This window comes from Phodopus roborovskii, unplaced genomic scaffold (genome assembly GCF_943737965.1).
Source record: "Phodopus roborovskii unplaced genomic scaffold, PHOROB, whole genome shotgun sequence".
In the NCBI taxonomy this organism is placed as follows: domain Eukaryota; kingdom Metazoa; phylum Chordata; class Mammalia; order Rodentia; family Cricetidae; genus Phodopus; species Phodopus roborovskii.
The window spans coordinates 9991426-10009181 of record NW_026126434.1 but is presented as its reverse complement, the minus strand read 5'-3'; the positions used below and the strand labels follow the sequence as shown (position 1 = coordinate 10009181).

The 17756-nt window shown below is 48.0% G+C and overlaps 1 protein-coding gene across 3 annotated transcripts in view; it reads left to right on the top strand.

Moving 5' to 3' along the window:
- Positions 1–17756, top strand: part of Hk1 (hexokinase 1) — a 98217-nt gene that overhangs the window by 44781 nt on the left and 35680 nt on the right. For all 3 annotated transcript variants that reach the window (XM_051186744.1, XM_051186746.1, XM_051186745.1), the window contains one exon: positions 9144–9306. In XM_051186744.1, coding sequence (XP_051042701.1) covers positions 9144–9306 — 163 coding nt within the window. The remainder of the gene's footprint in view (positions 1–9143; positions 9307–17756) is intronic.

The window sequence follows — 17756 nt, the reverse complement described above, 5'->3', positions numbered from 1 at the left end:
CGCTATAGAGGACACCTAAGGCTGGGGGGATGCTGAGGAGAGGGACAGACGGCGGTGTGGGGCTGGGTGGATCATGGCATGTCCTGTGCAGAAGGTGAGTTTGAAGGTGGCTTGGAGAACAAGAAGAGGGGGTCAGTCGGCATGGTGTAGCATGCCTGAATGGCAGCTCTGAACATGGGGCAATCAGGTCTCTGAGTTCGAGCCAGCCTGATCATGTAGCAAGTCTAGGCCAGCTGGGGCTGTCTTAAAAGACCAAAAGCAGGACTCAGAGTTACTAGGTAGTAACTCTACAAGGGAGAAATTTGGGTGATATACTGTCAAAGCATAAGTGTACTGGTAGTTATGGCTGCTCTAGGGACCTCTAAAGGGTTGTAAATGTTCCCCACAGCTAACTCCATCCTTTACTCAGAAACTGGCTACCAACCACGGGAAAGATATTGGTTTCCTCCATGGCCACCATCTGTAGCCGTGAGGTGGGGCTGGCAGCTGGAGAGCCACGTGCTTGCAGTAGGAAGTAGAATGGGAGATACCAGGCTGACCCTGAGATGGCACCAACCACAAGGGAGGGTCTGGTGGGCCTGGACCTTCCAGCTTTGCTATGATTTCTGAACATTCTCCCCATGATGGCTTGGGGGTGGGTGGGCACATAGGCAACCAGCCCCTGATAGATAGGGAGTGAGCTGGGCCACCTGTGCCGTGCTTTGCAAGGCACAGCAGGGCACACTGCTTATTGGCTGGCTGGAGGCACAGCAGTAACCACTGCATTCCTTTGTCTCATGGTCTCCAGGGAAACCCCTGTCCTGGCTCTTGAGGATAGCTGTGAATGCAGTCCAACATCAAATTGTAAATTTACTTAGGACAGTATGACATTTCTTCATATTTTTGTTTGTTTGTTTGTTTGTTTTTCGAGACAGGGTTTCTCCCCATAGTCTGGCTGTCTTGGAATTCACTCTGTAGACCAGGCTGACCTCTAACTCACAGGGCTCCGCCTATTGCTCCCCAGTGCTTGGATTAAAGGTGTGTGCCACTACCACCTTTTTTACTGTTTTAAAGGGAAACTTGATTTGGGTTTTCGAGCATGAAATTTCCGTTTTGGCTTTGAGACAAAGTCTCACCATCTCTGGTTGTCCTGGAACTCACTGTGTAGACCCAGTTGAACTCAGAGATCCACCTGCCTCTGCCTTCTGAGTGAATGCTGGGATTAAAGGCACAGGCCACCATGCCTGGCTCTCAAGCACAACCTATGTAGATTGCATTGTGCTGTGATGTCAGAAGGTTGGACCGTCTGGATCAGAGGAAGGAGCATAGGACCAGCGATGGTGGGTGGGGAGGCTGCTCACTCACTCTAGTCCTCTCACTGGCCAGGTGGGAAACCTCTCTGACCTGTGCCTTCTCCTTGGGGCAGTGGAATTAATGTGTCCTTTGCTCTTCAGACAGTATGGCATGGACCAGCTTGTGAAAGGGCTTGCATAGTGGAGGTCTTTGTAGTTCAAGGTCACTGAATATACCCGTAGGGTAGACGGTGGGAAGGGTAGGGTGGGAAGGCTGAGGGGCTGCCAGGAATACAAAGCCTGGAGTCAGACTTAAGCTGGCACCATCCCATCTTTGTCCTGTGTTCAGCCAGCCCGAGTCCCTAGCGGAGCTCCTGTGCAGCTCAGGCAGGTCTTAGAGGCAGTTCACGGAAGAGAGAGGAAGGTGGAGTTAGGAGCCAGGGTTACAAGGGATTTCCAGTTTGACAAAGCAAATTTAAAAGCCAGTATTGTATGTGTGCTTGTCCAGGAGGGAAAACAGGCTGAGGGCACAGGGCCCTGTAAGCAGGGGTGTCTTGGGGTGGGAGAGAACTTACACTTTTTATTTTGGGGCACAAGAGTATATTTGGCTTTTATAAAAAAGTAAGTACATATTATTCTTGTCTTTTTCTTTCTGTCTGTCCATCCGTCTGTCCGTCCGTCCATCCATCCATCCACCCACCTATCCATCCATCCATCCATCCACCCACCTATCCATCCACCCACCCACCCACTGACCCATCTATCTTGAGACAAAGTCTCATGTAGCCCAGGCTGGTCTTGAGCTCTGTGTAGCCAAGGATGACCTTGCACTTCCAACCCTCATATCTGTCTCCTGAGTGCTGGGATGAGGTGGGGTGCTGGGATGACTTCGGGTGAGCGGCTTATTACTGATCTTAAAAGCAACAAAACTGCAAGTGCTCCAGGGGATTTGGGTGGAGCCTCTTATTTGCCCCAGTTTTTAGGCATATTGTCACCTTGTTTTCTACAAAGTGGGTCAATATTGGAGATGGAAAGACAAATCCTAGTGTTAGAGCCTGCTGCTCTTTGCTTTTGCAGAGACCCAGGCAGCTCCAAGGTATCCAGTTTTGCCTTCTGACCTCCTTGAGCACCAGGCAGGTACACAGTACAGACAGTCATACATGTAAAATATTTTTCTTTTCTTATAAAGTGGGTTAATATAACTTGTAGTCAAGTCATTCCTAAGGTATTTCTTAAGAACGGGAGGAGCTGAGAACACATGATTACGTCACTCAGGGCTGGGGAAAGAATGCTTTTTCTTCATTCTCTGCATGTGTCTGTTTGATGAAAGCATTGTCCCCATCTTGAAGGTGAGAAAGGCAGAACTGAGGAAGATTATGAAATTAGTAAAACTACATAGCTAAGACTTGGCAGTTCCTTAATCTGAACCAAGCTGCTACTGGCCCACAGCTCCTGTTTTTTTCTAACACATGAGGAAGAAAGGGGTGGGGGAGAAGCCCTTACAGTATCTAGAGTCCAGACCCGGCTTCCACTTAGAAGCCCTGTGACTTTGGGGAGCCTGAGCTCTGAATGCCCTGTCCTCTGTCATGGAGACAATGGCTCTTTCCTGATGGCTTTACCTATCACAGTGGCAGGGAGAAAAACGACCAATATACTGAAGCCTGCTTCATGGCTGGCACTTGGCATGCCAGAGCCCTCTGCAAGTGTTAGCACCAGTGACCTTAACCGGCACCAAGCCCCTTGCTCCCTGTCTCAGTGGCTTGGAAAAGAGAAGTGAGCCTATGTTGAAATCTCTGCCATACATATGCCAACTTCTTAACTCTTTGCTGCCTGCTGCCCAGTTTTCCTCAGTGCAATGTCTTGCTTGGAAAACTCAGTGTAGAGGCTTTGTGCTTCAGATTCCTGCTGCTTTGCCTCATTCTTAATTTCTTTCTTTTTTTTTTTTTTTTTTTTTTTTTTTTTTTTGATCTCTGAGTCAGGGTCTCATGTAGCTCAGGAAGGCCTTGAGCTCCCTGTGTAGATGAGAGTGACCTCGAAACTTTTAAGTGACGTTTGTGAATGGCTTATGCTATATGTGGGGATTATGTATGTGCATGTGGAGGTTGGAGGAGGACCCTAGGTAGCTCCCCTTTTTTATTTTATTTTATTTTATTTTTCCAAGGCAAGATTTCTTTGTGCAGCAGCCCTAGCTGTCCTGGAACTAGCCTTGAACTTAGAGACCTGCCTGCCTCTGCCTTTCCAGTTCTGAGATTAAAGGCTTGAGCTACCATGCCCTGCTGGGTAGCTCCCTTTATCACTGTCCACAGAGTATGTTTGCCTCTCTCTCTCTCCCTCTCTCTCTCTACACACACACACACACACACACACATTTCATCTTACTGCACTTCAAACTGCCTCGGCCTCCTGACACTTCGGATTACAGGGTTGTGTAGAGTATGAGTGAACTTTATAGGAGTGCTGGGGATTTGAACTCAGGTCTCACTTTCACAGCAAGTGCTCTTACCCACTGAGCCAGTTTTCCCATACTGAACTTCTGTTTTTCCTGTCTCTAACTCCCACATGCTAAAATCGTAAGCTCACACCCCAGACTTGGTTTATGTGGTGCTGTGGGTGGAACTCCAGGCTTCCTGCACGCTAGGCAACTGCTCTAGTGACTGAGCTATAGCCCCAGCCCAGGCTTCACTTAGTTTTAAAGTGTCTTACCATGTAGACACTCCCAGCCTCACACTTGCAATCCCCCTGCCTCAGCTTCCCGGGTGCAGCATGACAGGTGTGTGTCACCACTCCCAGCTGCCTCGTTCGTTCTCAGTTCCCATGGAGAGAGAAAGGGAGAGTGAAATTTTCCATGACCGTGCCCTGCCTTCGTAAGTGAAAATGCCCGTGTTGCCAGTGGTTACTGGCAATCCTGTCACGACCGGCCTGTTCACTTGGGCATGTCTAGTCTTGAATTGTTTTTTGTGATCAGGAGGTGGGACTGGGGTCAGGCACAGCCATGTGGGTGAATAGGGCCCAGTGCCAGGCCACCAGGTCTCTCACTGGCATAGGGCTTTTGGCCAGGGAACTTGGCAAGGTGGCATTCTTTCTGCTGACGGCATCTGCTGCCTCAGCCTAAGTCCATATGAGAGGTGCTGAGCTTCAAGCTCTTTCCTGATGGCTTTACCTATCACAGTGACAGGGAGAAAAACACCAATATACTGAAGCCTCCTTCATGGCTGGCCCACACTGAAGAATAGCGAGGTTCTGACCCTCATGGTTAGGACTGGTCTCACATGGGATGATGGCATAGGCTCTGGAGTCTGATCTGGCTCAGGCAAGAGCTACAGGCCTGGCAGGGCATGGGCACCAATGTCCCTGTCAGCCTGAGATCCCTGTAGACTCACGTGATATATCAGGTACCAGAGTGAGCACGTGACGGCCAAGGGCTTTTATCATAGTCCTTGGGAGTCCCTGTCTTATAGCAAGATGTTCCAAAGCCCGAGACGTGTGAGAAAAACCACCTGGAGATGGGCTGTGCTGAGCCCTCCCGATGACCAATTATTAAAGGGAGGATCAGAAGGGAGTCTGTGGTCACCAGTGCCTAGCCAGAGCACCAAGGCACTGTGGATGAGTGGATGGGTGCAGAATCCCAATAGAAGGGGTGGGAGTGTGTGTGTGTGTGTGTGCGCGCGCACGTGCGCGTGCACAGGAGTGTGTTTGTAGGTGTGAGGACTTGGAGAGGGGAATATGTAGTGTTCTCTGCTAACTCATGTAACCCATGGCCTCATGCACCTGCTGCCATGCCTTCCAAGCCATGATCCCCGGAATTGTGAGCCAGGATAAACCTCTCTTTCCGTTAAAGCAAGCATAGCCTCTGCAGAAAGGCAGACATAGGCAAGCTTGGTGGTAGTAACCATCGTGGCAGGACTGAAGATGTGCTAAAGGGAATTATTGCCCTCCTTGGCCCATTGGACCTTGGAGACAATGGACCCCATGAAGTTGAAATGTTCCCAGAAGTCTCACACTGGGAAAGGCAAAGGCTGAAGTTCTGGTACCAGCCAGAGGAGGAGCTTGTCTCCTGGGAAGACATTTCACCCAGTGCTGACAACCTGAGGGACACTCCAAGACCCAGGAACTGAATCAATGATACATCCATGGTAGGAAAGACCACACTTGAGAGGGACTGCTTAGCTATGCATACCCTTTACCCTCTTACAACCTGAACCTCATGTCAGGGTCCCAAAGACAGACTTGGGGGTGCCTTTAAACTTCTGTTTGTTCCTCTTCATTGTGGCCATATTGAGTACATCTCCTTTCTCTGCTTTTTCATTAGTTTTTGTCTGTTTAATTGGCCTATTGAGGACAGGTGGCCAAGCCAAGGCAACCAGAACGTGACCCTAACAACTCTAGTAACCGCCGGTGTGTAGTTTCCATGTCTTTTCTGAGAGGGTGTTCTGTCCCATGGCGATTCATACACTTGAGCAAGAGAGAAGGGTCCCCCAACCTATTTTTCATTTGAACTTCTTAGCTCTTTATAGGCCAGGGTCAATTTAAAATGTTGGGGTTCATGATTAGTATCTGTACTGAGATAACCCTCCAGTTAGGATCAACGACACCTGGGGAGCTTCAGAGTCTTGCCTTTCCTAGAAGCTTCTATCCAGCTGGAAGACCTCAACAGCTCTTCTTAGGTCAGCCCTCAAGGGCCAAGGATGGTTGCAGGGGGAGCCTTAGGCTTGCTGGTGGTAATACCTGGTTCTCCCCTGGCTGGATTCTTTCAATGGATCCCTTAACTGCCTGTGGTCCTGCTCCTCCTGCTGTAAATCAGGGATTAAGGATGTGTCCTGGAAAAGGTCTTTTGAAGGGTAAATGGTACACTGGATGTGAAAGCGCTTGGTTTATGGAAACCACACTATGATTACAGCGGGACTCCAGCAGCCAGCAGCATCCAAGCTGCCTCCGTGCCAGGTGCCTTGCAAAGCTCCATTCAACATACTTCCTTTCCCTGGGGCACCCACACTGTCAGAAGGGATGGGCAAGTGCATCACCAGACAGTTGGGACGTTGTGTGAGAAGGGTGGCAGGTGAAGCATGTCCAGAAAGCTGGGACAGCCTTGTGACTATTTCTGGAGGGTCAGGTCCCTACTCCCTGCAGACACCTTCTTGCTCTTTCTGGAACTCCGTCATCTCGTGGGATCCTCTTTGACGCCGTCTGGGGCTTGCCATGTGCTGGGATCAGGTCTGTATTTGTTGGTATGGCTCTTGGGATGATGCCTCCGGCTCTGGATGGTTTCTCTTGATTTCGTTACTTCTTGAACTGTCTGCTCCATCCACACTGAACTGATTTCCATCCATCGTTGGTTACACGTGCATGTGCTTTTGCCTGGATGCACTTTCTGATGTCTCCCCCTCAGGACTTCTCTAGCATGCTTGTATTGTGACCTTTGTTGATGCCCCCCAAAAAACTGAGGGCACCGTGCCTATGCTGGTGCTGCCAGCCTGGTAGAACACTGTGTGTCTCCACCCAGGGCCATGCTTCTGGCAATTTCTATTTGCTTTTCATGGTTTCTGATTGTCCTTTATGTGACTTTGTCATGAAGGAGAAAGGAAAGAGTAGCCGGATGACTATGGGGACTGGGGACTGTGATCCCCTTGGGCTACGGAGGACTGGTAGACTACTAGCACCAGGGTTATCTATGAAGCAGGAGACAACAGAGCCTGGAGGGAGCATGAGGCCTGGAGACCAGAGCAAATATGCAGAAGTGACATGGCCCGGGGACTCTGTCCTTAAGTCAGGACATTTCTAGCCATTCTGAACAAGTTAGTACGAGATGCTATGCTCAGCAGCCAATCAGCATCAAGGCCTTGTTGGTATTACTGGGTCATAGATCTGGCCTCAGGGACCCAAAGGGGGGCGCTGGGGAGATTGAGGCAAACAGCACAGATACTGCAGAGGGAACATGTGATACATGCTGAGGACCGTGGGAAGAGTTATCTCCAGCTTTGGGGGACTCGGGTAACTTCAGGAGCAGGTGACACCTGACCTGGATCTTGAGGGGCTGATAAGGGTTTGATAGCTGGGAAGAGAAGGAAGGCATTTCAGGTGGAGGTGACCACTGGACCAGAGGGACTGCAGGCAGCAGCAACAAGAGCTAGGGAATGTGGTTGGGTGAGGGCAGAGAGCAGAGTCTCAATATTGAGAGTGGGTGCCTCTGGGATGGGGAGGCGGCACGGAGAAAGGAGGGAGGGAACTGACCAGACCTGCCCTGAAAGAGGCTCTCGTGGCAAAGGGTAGCATGGAAGGACAGACTGAAGATGGCATCTCCAGTATTACTAGCTCATGCTCAGCTGGGTTTCATAAGTGGCTGAGAAGGTGAGAGCAACCATGAGCAACCGTGAGCCAAGGGGGAGTGGGGGTGGGGGTGGGGAGTCAGTAGAAGCCACAAGACAGCTCCATGAGGACAAGTGTCTAGTTCCTGCTGAGCATAGAAGGTCCCAGTGACCACTTTCCCCATTCTGGTACTGAGCCTTGCTGGGGCAAAGAAGAAACTGTACCACTGAGTTACCCCATCAGCTCCCTTGTAAATATTTTGTTTGAGACAGGATCTCTCTCTGTAGCCATGTAGCCGGGAGGACCTGAGCTCCTCATCCTCTTGCCTCTGCCTTTCTCATGCTGGGATTACAAGCATGTGATGCCAGACCTGGGTTTGACCCAGGCCTGCACACACGCTGGGCAAGCACTCTACCAACAATACCCCCAGCCCTGAGTAAAATACTCAGACTAAACAAAAAGGACAACCAGTGATCACCCAGGGCTTTGAGGTTAGGAGCCTGTGTACTGGAAGAGAATTAGGGACTGGGAAGAACCCTGAAGGTCAGGGAGATCTGTTTGGAGCATGTTAAGCAGGCAGAGTCCCCACATGTGGACATGGGGCCCCTGGTGCTGTCTCCATACATTATGAGGATGGGGTCAATGCCTCCTCTTGGGACCAGCCATCTGTGTCCTCTGAAAGTTCTAGCTCTTTGACTGACCACTTCTGCCTTCTTAGAAATTATATTTGGGACTGGAAAGATGACTCAGCAGTGAGGGGCACTTGCTATTCTTGCAGAGGACCTGGGTTTGATTCTCGGTACCCACATGGTGCCTCACAACCCTCTATAACTCCAGTTCCAGGGGATCTGACACCTTCTGGCCTCTGAGGCTACCAGGCACACACAGAGAACTAATATACACACTTGTACACATAAAGAGAAATAAATAAAACTTTTAAGAAAGTCGTGTGCCCAGAGAAACCAATGGGCACTGCTGTTTTTTGAGAGTCTTGCTTTATAGTCCAGGCTGGCCTTGAACTTGTGGTCCTCCTGTCTCAGCCTCCTGAGTTCTGGCATTATAGGCACAGGGTACCTTGCCTGGTTAAGTCCTATTTATTTCAACTGAAGAAACAGAAATCCATGCAACTCTTAGATAACAGGGCTAGGTCTGGAAGCCATGTGGCTGGCCCTAGAGTTTGTGTATGGTCTTGCCAACCTTGAGGAACCAGCCCCCTCTCACAGAGGGAATGATGTTTAAGGAACCTCTGTGGGGGGAGGAAACCTGCCTGTATCATATCCTTGAGACCGAACAGCATTTGCCATGCAGTGTTCCAGGGTTGGAAGGGAGCCTTGGAGTTGTCTTGTTCATTTTGTAGGTGAGGAAAAGGCACAGAAGCACTTTTGGTCCTGCTCTGGGTGTCATAGTTGGGGCGTGATGTCCCCTCCAGGCTGCTCCAGTGTGTCTGGAGTTCTATTGTCCAGGACACCACTTTCTCGCCTGTGATGCCCAGCCAGGCTGTAGCCAACCCAAATGTCCCATGAACTCAGCCTTAAGCTTCTCCTTTCTTATCTCTCCCCGCCCCCCCAGATTGATAAGTATCTGTATGCCATGCGGCTCTCTGATGAAATTCTGATAGATATCCTGACACGATTCAAGAAAGAAATGAAGAATGGCCTTTCCCGGGATTATAATCCAACAGCCTCAGTCAAGATGTTGCCGACCTTTGTGAGGTCCATCCCTGATGGCTCAGGTGAGTCTCTGAGGGATCGGGCTGTGAGTGTTTGGTGAGACCATCTGTTCGTCTTCACTCGTTCACCGTTTCATCCACGTGCTCGCCCGCTGATCTTTCCGAGCCACACACCCACACACCCGTTCTCCCATTGATCCGTCTTTTCCCTCCGTCCTTCCGTCCACTCACCTACCCACTCGCCCACCTGTTCTCACTCTGCCCACTCACTATTCTCCACTCCCTTTTTCTCTCCACCCACCCACCCAATCACCCACTCACTACCCACCATTCACCCTTCTGCCCCCACCCCTTCCCTTGTTCTCCCATTGGTGCAGTTATCCCTCTATCCATCAGCCCACCTGTCATATGTCTGCCAGGCACTGATGTCACCACATTGGACAATGCTGACGTGCCCTCATGGGCAGGGCTGTGTGACACTTGGAAAGTATAGTATTTAGGGGTTTGCAGGTACTATGTAGGGTTATCTTACATCTCTAGTATAAACCAAAGCTTCTATGGGAGAATCCCAAGCACCAGGCCATCTTCCCTTTCGTCTAGTGGCCAGGTAGGACTTGGACTCAGAGGTAGGACATCCAAGTTCCCCTTTGAACAAATTCCCTATATGGTATCCAGGTAGCCCCAGGAGTTCTCAGTCTGCATTTTTTTCTGGCTCCTGCCGGCTGCAGGGAGTTGAAAGACTTTCCCTGAGGCCTGACAGCACCCCTCTCCAGGGGATTGGTATCTGCTCTTCACTGGCCAAGTGGAACCCGGGAGGAGGCCGTGGCCTCATTTGTTTGGTGGCAGCCATTTTGCCCAGCCAATCCATAGTTACTACTAGTTTGCAAAGATATACGCTGAAGCCACTCCAGCACCAGGATGGGGTCTACCTACAGCATGCTGTGAGGGGAGCTAGGTTCCAGGAATCTTTTTGAGTTCTCTCCCATGAGTATGGCCTCTGCTCTTCTGCAATGTCTTTCCTGTTCTGGAGGCCTGGATTTTCAATCTTGTCTAGAGATGGTTTGAAGCAGCTTGTATACACATGCCAGAAAAGCTGCAGCTTTTACAGATGTTTTCCCAGCAAAGGGCAAGTGCTGGGCTTGCAGTGCAATCTGGCTGGAGCTGGAATAGTCTCTGCTGTAGCTGGCTGTGGGGAATATCCTCACTGAGTCTTGGGCCCCGTATCCACTTGTGCTGTTTGTCCTGTTTTATATAGATGGGATTCACCGTAGACACATTGCTGTCTCTAGCTGAAGTTTCTTTGTTCAAGAATTAACTGGCTCCGACTCAGGACCTTGTGTTTCTTCAAGGGTTGGTTACTAGTTCTTATGGCGGCTCTAGCCGGCCAAATGACCCTGGCTTCTATATCCTCAACATGTTCTGATGCCTGTGTCTGGGGAAGGGAGGCCCTTTGTGTTGTCTGTTTTTTTGTAGCCCTGGATAAGCCCATAAGCAGGTGGAGAATCTCCTCTCCCTGTGTATTGTTGCTGAGTTCAGCCATGCCTTTTGCAGCTGAGTGGGGTGAGAGGGGAGGGGCGGGAATGGCAAATGAGCTGACTTGGGGAGGCTTGGGAAGGTTACCTGATCCCTTGTGATCAGAGAGGAGGAAGAGGCAGGAGATTTCTTTTTTTCTGAACTTGCATCTCCCACCAAATCCTTCCAAGTACCCTTAGATCAAGCAGTGCCCTTCCCCTACCTTTCCCACCATCCATTTCCAGGGTTGAGGATCTCAAAGTGTGACACTAGTAACCTAGCTATCTCTCCACCCAGATATGCTTCCAGACAAGGCACACTCATTTGGGAAATACCCCATTCTCCAGGTCCCTATGGGGGCCCAAGGTAGATATTAAAGGTGCTGAGCAGTACTGCATGAGAAGGACCCGTTTGCTTTAGCATGAATGCTTCCATGTTTCATTCATCTAGAATCACACATTAAAAAAAAAAAAATCTCTGCAATATGTATTGTTTTGTACTATAGTCCATCCCCCCCCCCCTTTCTGTTATTCCCACCTTATAATTAGACCAGTGGCATTTTTTTCTTGGTCAGTATTTCATCAGATAATGGTGTGTCTCACAATCAGTGGTATCTTAAATGTGGTGACTCACATAGCTATGTACCTTACATGTTGGGACATAGTTACAGAGTCTGAGGAATGGGGGCCAGTGGCTTGGGCCCTAGGCTTCCTTTTGTCCCCTGCCTATTTCCTACAGTGCTGATAGGATCAAGTGTTGGGGCTTCTGTATTGAAAACAAAAAGAAGATGAAGTCAAAGACTTGAGTAATAGTGATTATTGAATCCTCTGGGTCCTTGTCATTTGTCCTAAGAGATGTCAGCCATATTGGGTTAGGGCCCACACTGGTGACCTTTCCTTTACTTAAGTGGTTCTCAACCTTGCTGATGCTGTGACCCTTTAATATAGTTCTCATATTGTGCTGATCCCAATCATAAAATTATTTCCATTGCTGCTTCATAACTAATTTTGTTAACTGCTATGCATCGTAATATAAATATCTGATGTGCAGGTGATCTTAGGTGAACCCTGTGACAGGGCTGTGCAACCCTCAAAGGAGTCACCACCCACAAGTTGAGAAATGTGGCTTCAGTTGGTCACAAAGAGCTCATTCCCAGATAAGATGTCACCCACAGGTACCAGGGGTTAAGATTTCAGCCTCTGGTTTTAGGGCAGACAGTAAAGCCCACAGCATATGCTACAGCGTTTCTTGCTACTCCTAATATTGCTGAGTGGATTCAGCTCATGTGCCCTGGAATGGCCCATCTTCAGCCACTGGCATTGGTAGTTATGCCACACCCCCCACCCCAAGCTGAGTCCATATCCCTCTGGGGAGTAGGGTGCTCCCTCCTTCACCTCGCCTGTCTCTGGGTTCTGAGGCGGGTGCTGTTCCCTTTTTGGAATGGTAACCATCACTCTTCTACTGCGGTAATTAACCGAGCCACAAAATCAGGGCAGGAAGATGGGAATAAGTGCCCCAGACATGGAGCTTCTGCGGTGAGAGATATGATTGTCATGGAAAGAGAGGAGCCAGTTTTCACACTCCCACAATCCTTGGCCCCAGTGGGCTGGGTTAAGCTCTGAAACCAGTCATTTTTCAGAAATAATTTTTTGGGAACATATCTGACACACATTCTAATATATACAGCTCATTTTTTTTATGAGCAAGTCTTCATTTGGACATTATTGTATCCACATGTTAATTATATATGGTGTTAGTTTTATGGTGAATTGTTCTGCTTGTTTATAATGGATCTTGATCATATCTACCTATCATTACCCTCCCATGCCCTTTGAGCCCTTTTTTTTTTTTTTTTTTTTTTTTTTTTTTTTAACTTTTCTAATTTTGTTTGTCTGCTTAGGGATCACTGTTTTCTTTTGGGATGCTGGGTGAATGATTTATTTGTAAGAGGATAAGCTCCCTGACAGTGATTACACTGAGGGAATTATCTCTGCTTTTCAAAGCAACTGTTAACTACCTATAGATAGTCGGAGACAGGTGGGGGCTCATGAGCTGAACCCCTTCTCCCTAGTTACCGTTATGTTTGTAAGTCCTCAGGGGGTGGGGAGGCCTCATGTTCCCCTCATGGCAGGATATGGATGGGCCCAATCTTATACAGATCTTACCTTGATAAACACAGTGGTTATGAGATCAAGGAGTCATGTTCTGCAGGCAGCCTTCCACCTCACTGTACCCCCTTCTCCAGCTCTTACATCCTTCCTATCCCCTCTTCCACCATTGTGCCTGAGCCATGGAGGGGTGATATTGATGTCCCATTTATGACTGAGCATCCATGTCCCTTGTGAGTCTGTGTTTACTGTTGTCCACTGAGAACAGGAGCTTCTGAGACAAGGCTATTGGGCAACACTGGCCTCTGTATACAAACATTCACAAGGCCACATACCTTTGGATTTTTTCCAAAGATAGTTCTTTCTATGTATCTATGTATCTATGTATCTATGTATCTATGTATCTATGTATCTATCTATCTATCTATCTATCTATCTATCTATCTATCATCTATCTATCATCTATCTATCAATCATCTATCATCTATCAATCATCTATCTACCTATCATCTATCTATCTATCTATCTATCTATCTATCTATCTATCTATCTATCTATCTGTTTTGAGGCAGGGCTTCACTGTGTAGCCCTAGCTGACTTGGAACTCACTATGTAGACCAAGCTGGCCTCAGACTCACAGAGATCCTCCTGCCTCTGCTTCCTGAGTGCTGAGATTAAAGGTGTGCACCACCAATGCCTGGCAGGTTTCTTTTTGTTTTTGTTTTTTTTTTATGTGTATGAATGTTTTACTTGCAAGTATGTATGTACACCATGTGTGTGCTTATGTCCGTTGAAGTCAGATGCCCTGGAGTTGGAGTTATGGATAGTTGTGAGCTATCAGGTCAGTGATGGGAACAGAACCTGGGTCCTCTGCAATAGCAGCCGGTGCTCTGTCTTCCTTGGACATTTTTAATTTTTTCCCCTTACCCCCCTTGGATGTTTTTAATGAACAGCATTTCTCATGAAGTTGCTCTGAGTTGACTGTGTCTCATTCCTGAGGTTTCCCCTGCTCCAGTAGTGCTAAGGATATTGTGGGTCTTGGTTAGTCTGGGAGCTGTGGGAGGCTGCATATTCTTGAATGTTTGTTTCTCCCTCATGGATCATGGCATGCTCATTACAGTGGGAAAGCACAGATGTATTTCTTCTTCCATGCAAAGCAGAATGACTTATAGTGTATTTGGTCATACCCCTCCACACACTTTTTTTTTTAAATGAGATAGTCTTATGTAGACCAGGCTGGCCTTGAACTAGCAACCTCTCCAGGGGTATAATTATAGTTTGTGCTTCCACACTCACAATGGTAATAGATATATTTTTTGTAATAATTATTTTATTTTTATTTAATATGCATTGGTGTTTTGCCTGCATGTATTTCTGTGTGAGGGTGTCAGATCTTGCTTGGAGTTACAGACAGTTGTGAGTGCTGGGAATTGAACCTGGGTCTTCTGGAAGAGCAGTCAGTGCTCTTAACTGCTGAGCCGTCTCTCCAGACTGGTGATAGATATTTTTGTGTCCTACATTTCACCAAAGAAAGAACACCTTCCTTCCTTCCTTCCTTCCTTTTTTTTTTTTTTTTAAAGTATTTAACTTATTTGTTGAGGTAGGGTTTTACTATATAGTCCTAACTAGCCTGGAACTCACTTTGTGGATCAGGCTAGCCTTGAATTCACAGAGATCTGCCTGCCCCATCTCCTCAGTGCTAGATTGAAAATGAGCACCACCACATGCTACTGTTTCTTACCTTTTTTGAGACAGAGTCTAATTAGCACTGGCTGCCTTGTATCAGACGGTGACTTGAAGTTCCAGTGGCATGTGGGTGCAGGCTTTCAGTTCAAGTGGGCTTCAGGATGAAGATAGTCATGGGCTGGCTTGTCTGAGGCTCACTCACAGAGCCAGGCACTTCATGAAGGCAGTTTCTGTTTGTCTTGTATTCCACCACAGGCTGGTGCTCAGAGACACCTGCTACTGTGTTTGCTTTCCATTATTTCCTGGTAATAATGGCCATCGGCAGAAGGGAAGAGCTGCCAGGCCCTTCAGAGCAGTGCTTAATGAGCCTTCTCTTGAAGAGTGGCTCCATGCTGGGAGGGGTGAGAGTAGGAGGCCCCTGCAGTGGGAAGGGCAAAGAGGAGATTGGAGGGAAGTCTGCTGCTGGTGCTGGTGCAAGAAGCCGGACTTGGAGTAAGAGGAGGTAAAAAGAAACAAAACCCAAACTAATGGAGAAGTCCCCAGCACTTAGTGAGACCTTGGGGAATTTACTTCAGTCTCAGCCTCCATTGCCTATTCTGTAAAATGGATATAAGGGAGTTTGGGAAGTCTGAGGCAGGAGAATTGCCATGATTTCTTCTATTTAAAGAAATAACTAATAGGACTGAACAAAATGATAAACACAAATTGGAGTGCATGATTCTCCCCATTCTGGCCGCCGTAAGAGGCAAGATTAAGCGCTAGGGCTTTGGAACCCATAGGGCACTAAGAAGCATAGTGAGTTCGGTCAGCACGTTGCCCCTGCACTGTGTCCTTCATGGGGAAGGCCCTTCTAAGCAGCGTTCTCAGCCATAAGACTCTGTTGCGGGGTGTGTAAGCGCAACCCCTAGAGGAGGGGTGAAGAGGGTTTTAGAATTCACTGGCATTGGTGATGTTGTGGAGACAGAGAGAAGGTGAAACACAGCAGACCTTTCTGTCTCCTCAGCCCCCTCCCAGCTGGCCTCATAAGACTGGTGAGCCTGAAATGGGCCTACTGGTGCACTGTAGTCTGAGGAGTGGAGACTACACAGAGCAGAAGCTCAGTGTCATCTTCAGCTGTGTGTTCCAGACAGCACTGCGCTCTGTGTGACCTTGTGGGGGCGGGGAAGGATAGATGGGTGGATGGATGGATAGATGGATAGGTAGATAGGTCTGTAGGTAGGTAGGTAGGTAGAGATACAGATAGGTAGGTAGATTGGTAGGTAGGAAGATAGGCAGGTAGGTAGATAGACAGATTAGATTGGTAAGTAGTTAGGTAGATAGGTAGATAGACATTGATAGGTTGGTGGGTAGATAGGTAGGTAGTAGATAGATCAGATAGATAGCTAGGTAGATAGGCAGGCAGGCTAGTGAATGCCTATAATTCAGCTACTTAAGTGGCTTAGGCAGAAAGATACTGAGTTTGAGCTAAGGAAATGCCAGGCATCCAACAGAGCTTACCAAATGCCCTGTGGCACTTACCTAAAGCTATTTCCCTTTGTCTGTGGCCTGGCAGAATAGAAGAGCAAACAGACCTTGTGACTGACCTAGGCAGTTCCTGCTGAGCCAGCTCATACACTTAGGTTGTCTGCTGTGTGCAGACTCCACTGCACAGGGCAGCAGGTGACATCATCCTGTAGACATATTTTAAAAAAAGCATTGAGTGAGAAGGGAGCTCCCCCTGGCCACTGGTAGGACCAGTTTGCTTGGAGCTTTCTTATCCATAAATTGTGGCATGGGGTTAATATTTTCCCAGTATTTCCTGGGCTGTGAAAGTGGTTTTCAGATAGGCATGGCAATTTTTTTCCCTCTGCCACCACACAGTACACTTCAGATGGAGTCGGAGACATCCCAGGTAGGGAGGATCCTGCTTCAGGAGAGGCCTCTTGGCTCTCGGCAGGTGTCTCTCAAACCCACCATCTTGTTATTGTCATCCAGACACTCTGCCCTGGTATGTCACGGTTGTCCTTTCTGCTGTCACCTGAACTCCCTGGAACCTTGCTGGCTTGAGCCTGTTTCAAAGGCTGAGTAGAGATGGGGTGAGCAGGACAGGGTGGGATGGGGCAGCCCAGGGTGCCCGACTTCACAGCCACCATTACCTGGAGCTTCAGTGAGACCCAGTTGGCAACTGAAAATTTTCCCAATTATAAAAGTCTGTAACAAATCAAATATAAGCATATATTCACTGTATAAAAGAGAATACTATATTTTGGCAGGAAAGAAACCAACTTCAAAAATAAAAATAAAACCGGGTATGGTGGTGCACACCTTTAATCCCAATACTTGGGAGGCAGAGATGGGTGGATCTCTGAGTTTATGACCAGCTTGGTCTACATAGAGAGTTCCTAGCCAGCCAAGATTACACAGTAAGACCCTGCTTCAAAACAAAACAAAGTAGAACCCAAAACAAATAAAACATACAGAGAGACAGAGACACACTTTCATGCTCAGTTGATTTTTGGCAGGGATGCCAAGGCTATTCAGGGAGGGAAAAGAGAGTCTCTTTAGCCTGTGGGGCCAGGACACTGAACCAAGTTGAGGACAAAGAACCAAGTTGTACCCTTACTTCATACCCTACATACACAAAACATTAACTCCAAGAAGATCAAAGACTTAAGAGCTGGCACCATGAAACTCCTAAAGGAAAAATAGATGTGAACCTTTGTGACCTTGTGTTTGGTGGCTTGGATTCTTATACACAACACAAAACTAAACAGCCAAACCAAAAATAAATGGCCCTACACAAAAAATGTAAAACTTTGGTTAATGCTTTTGCGTAGTGTATGTTATGCACAGGGCTCAGTGCCCAGCCCTACAAAAGTAAGAAAATTTTTGAATGTTTACACTTTCTTGATTGTTATTGTATTTTAAAACTCAACTTTATTGTATTTATTGTTCTTGTGATGTGTGTATGGTGGTACACACATACTGGTACATGTGTAAAGCTGGGAGGACAGTTTGGTGGAATTGGGTGCTTTAGCCATCTCACTGCCTGGCCGGTGACCAGGCTTTTTACCCCCATGTATCTACCATAAAGACCCGTCCAGTTTTGATCCGAGTAAAGAGTGCAGGTAGGCGTAAACTCCAAAGCAGATGGAGACGGGCAGTAAGTAGGCAGACAGTGCTGGAACATCAGCATTCATCAGAGAGATGAGAGAGACAGCGGAAAAT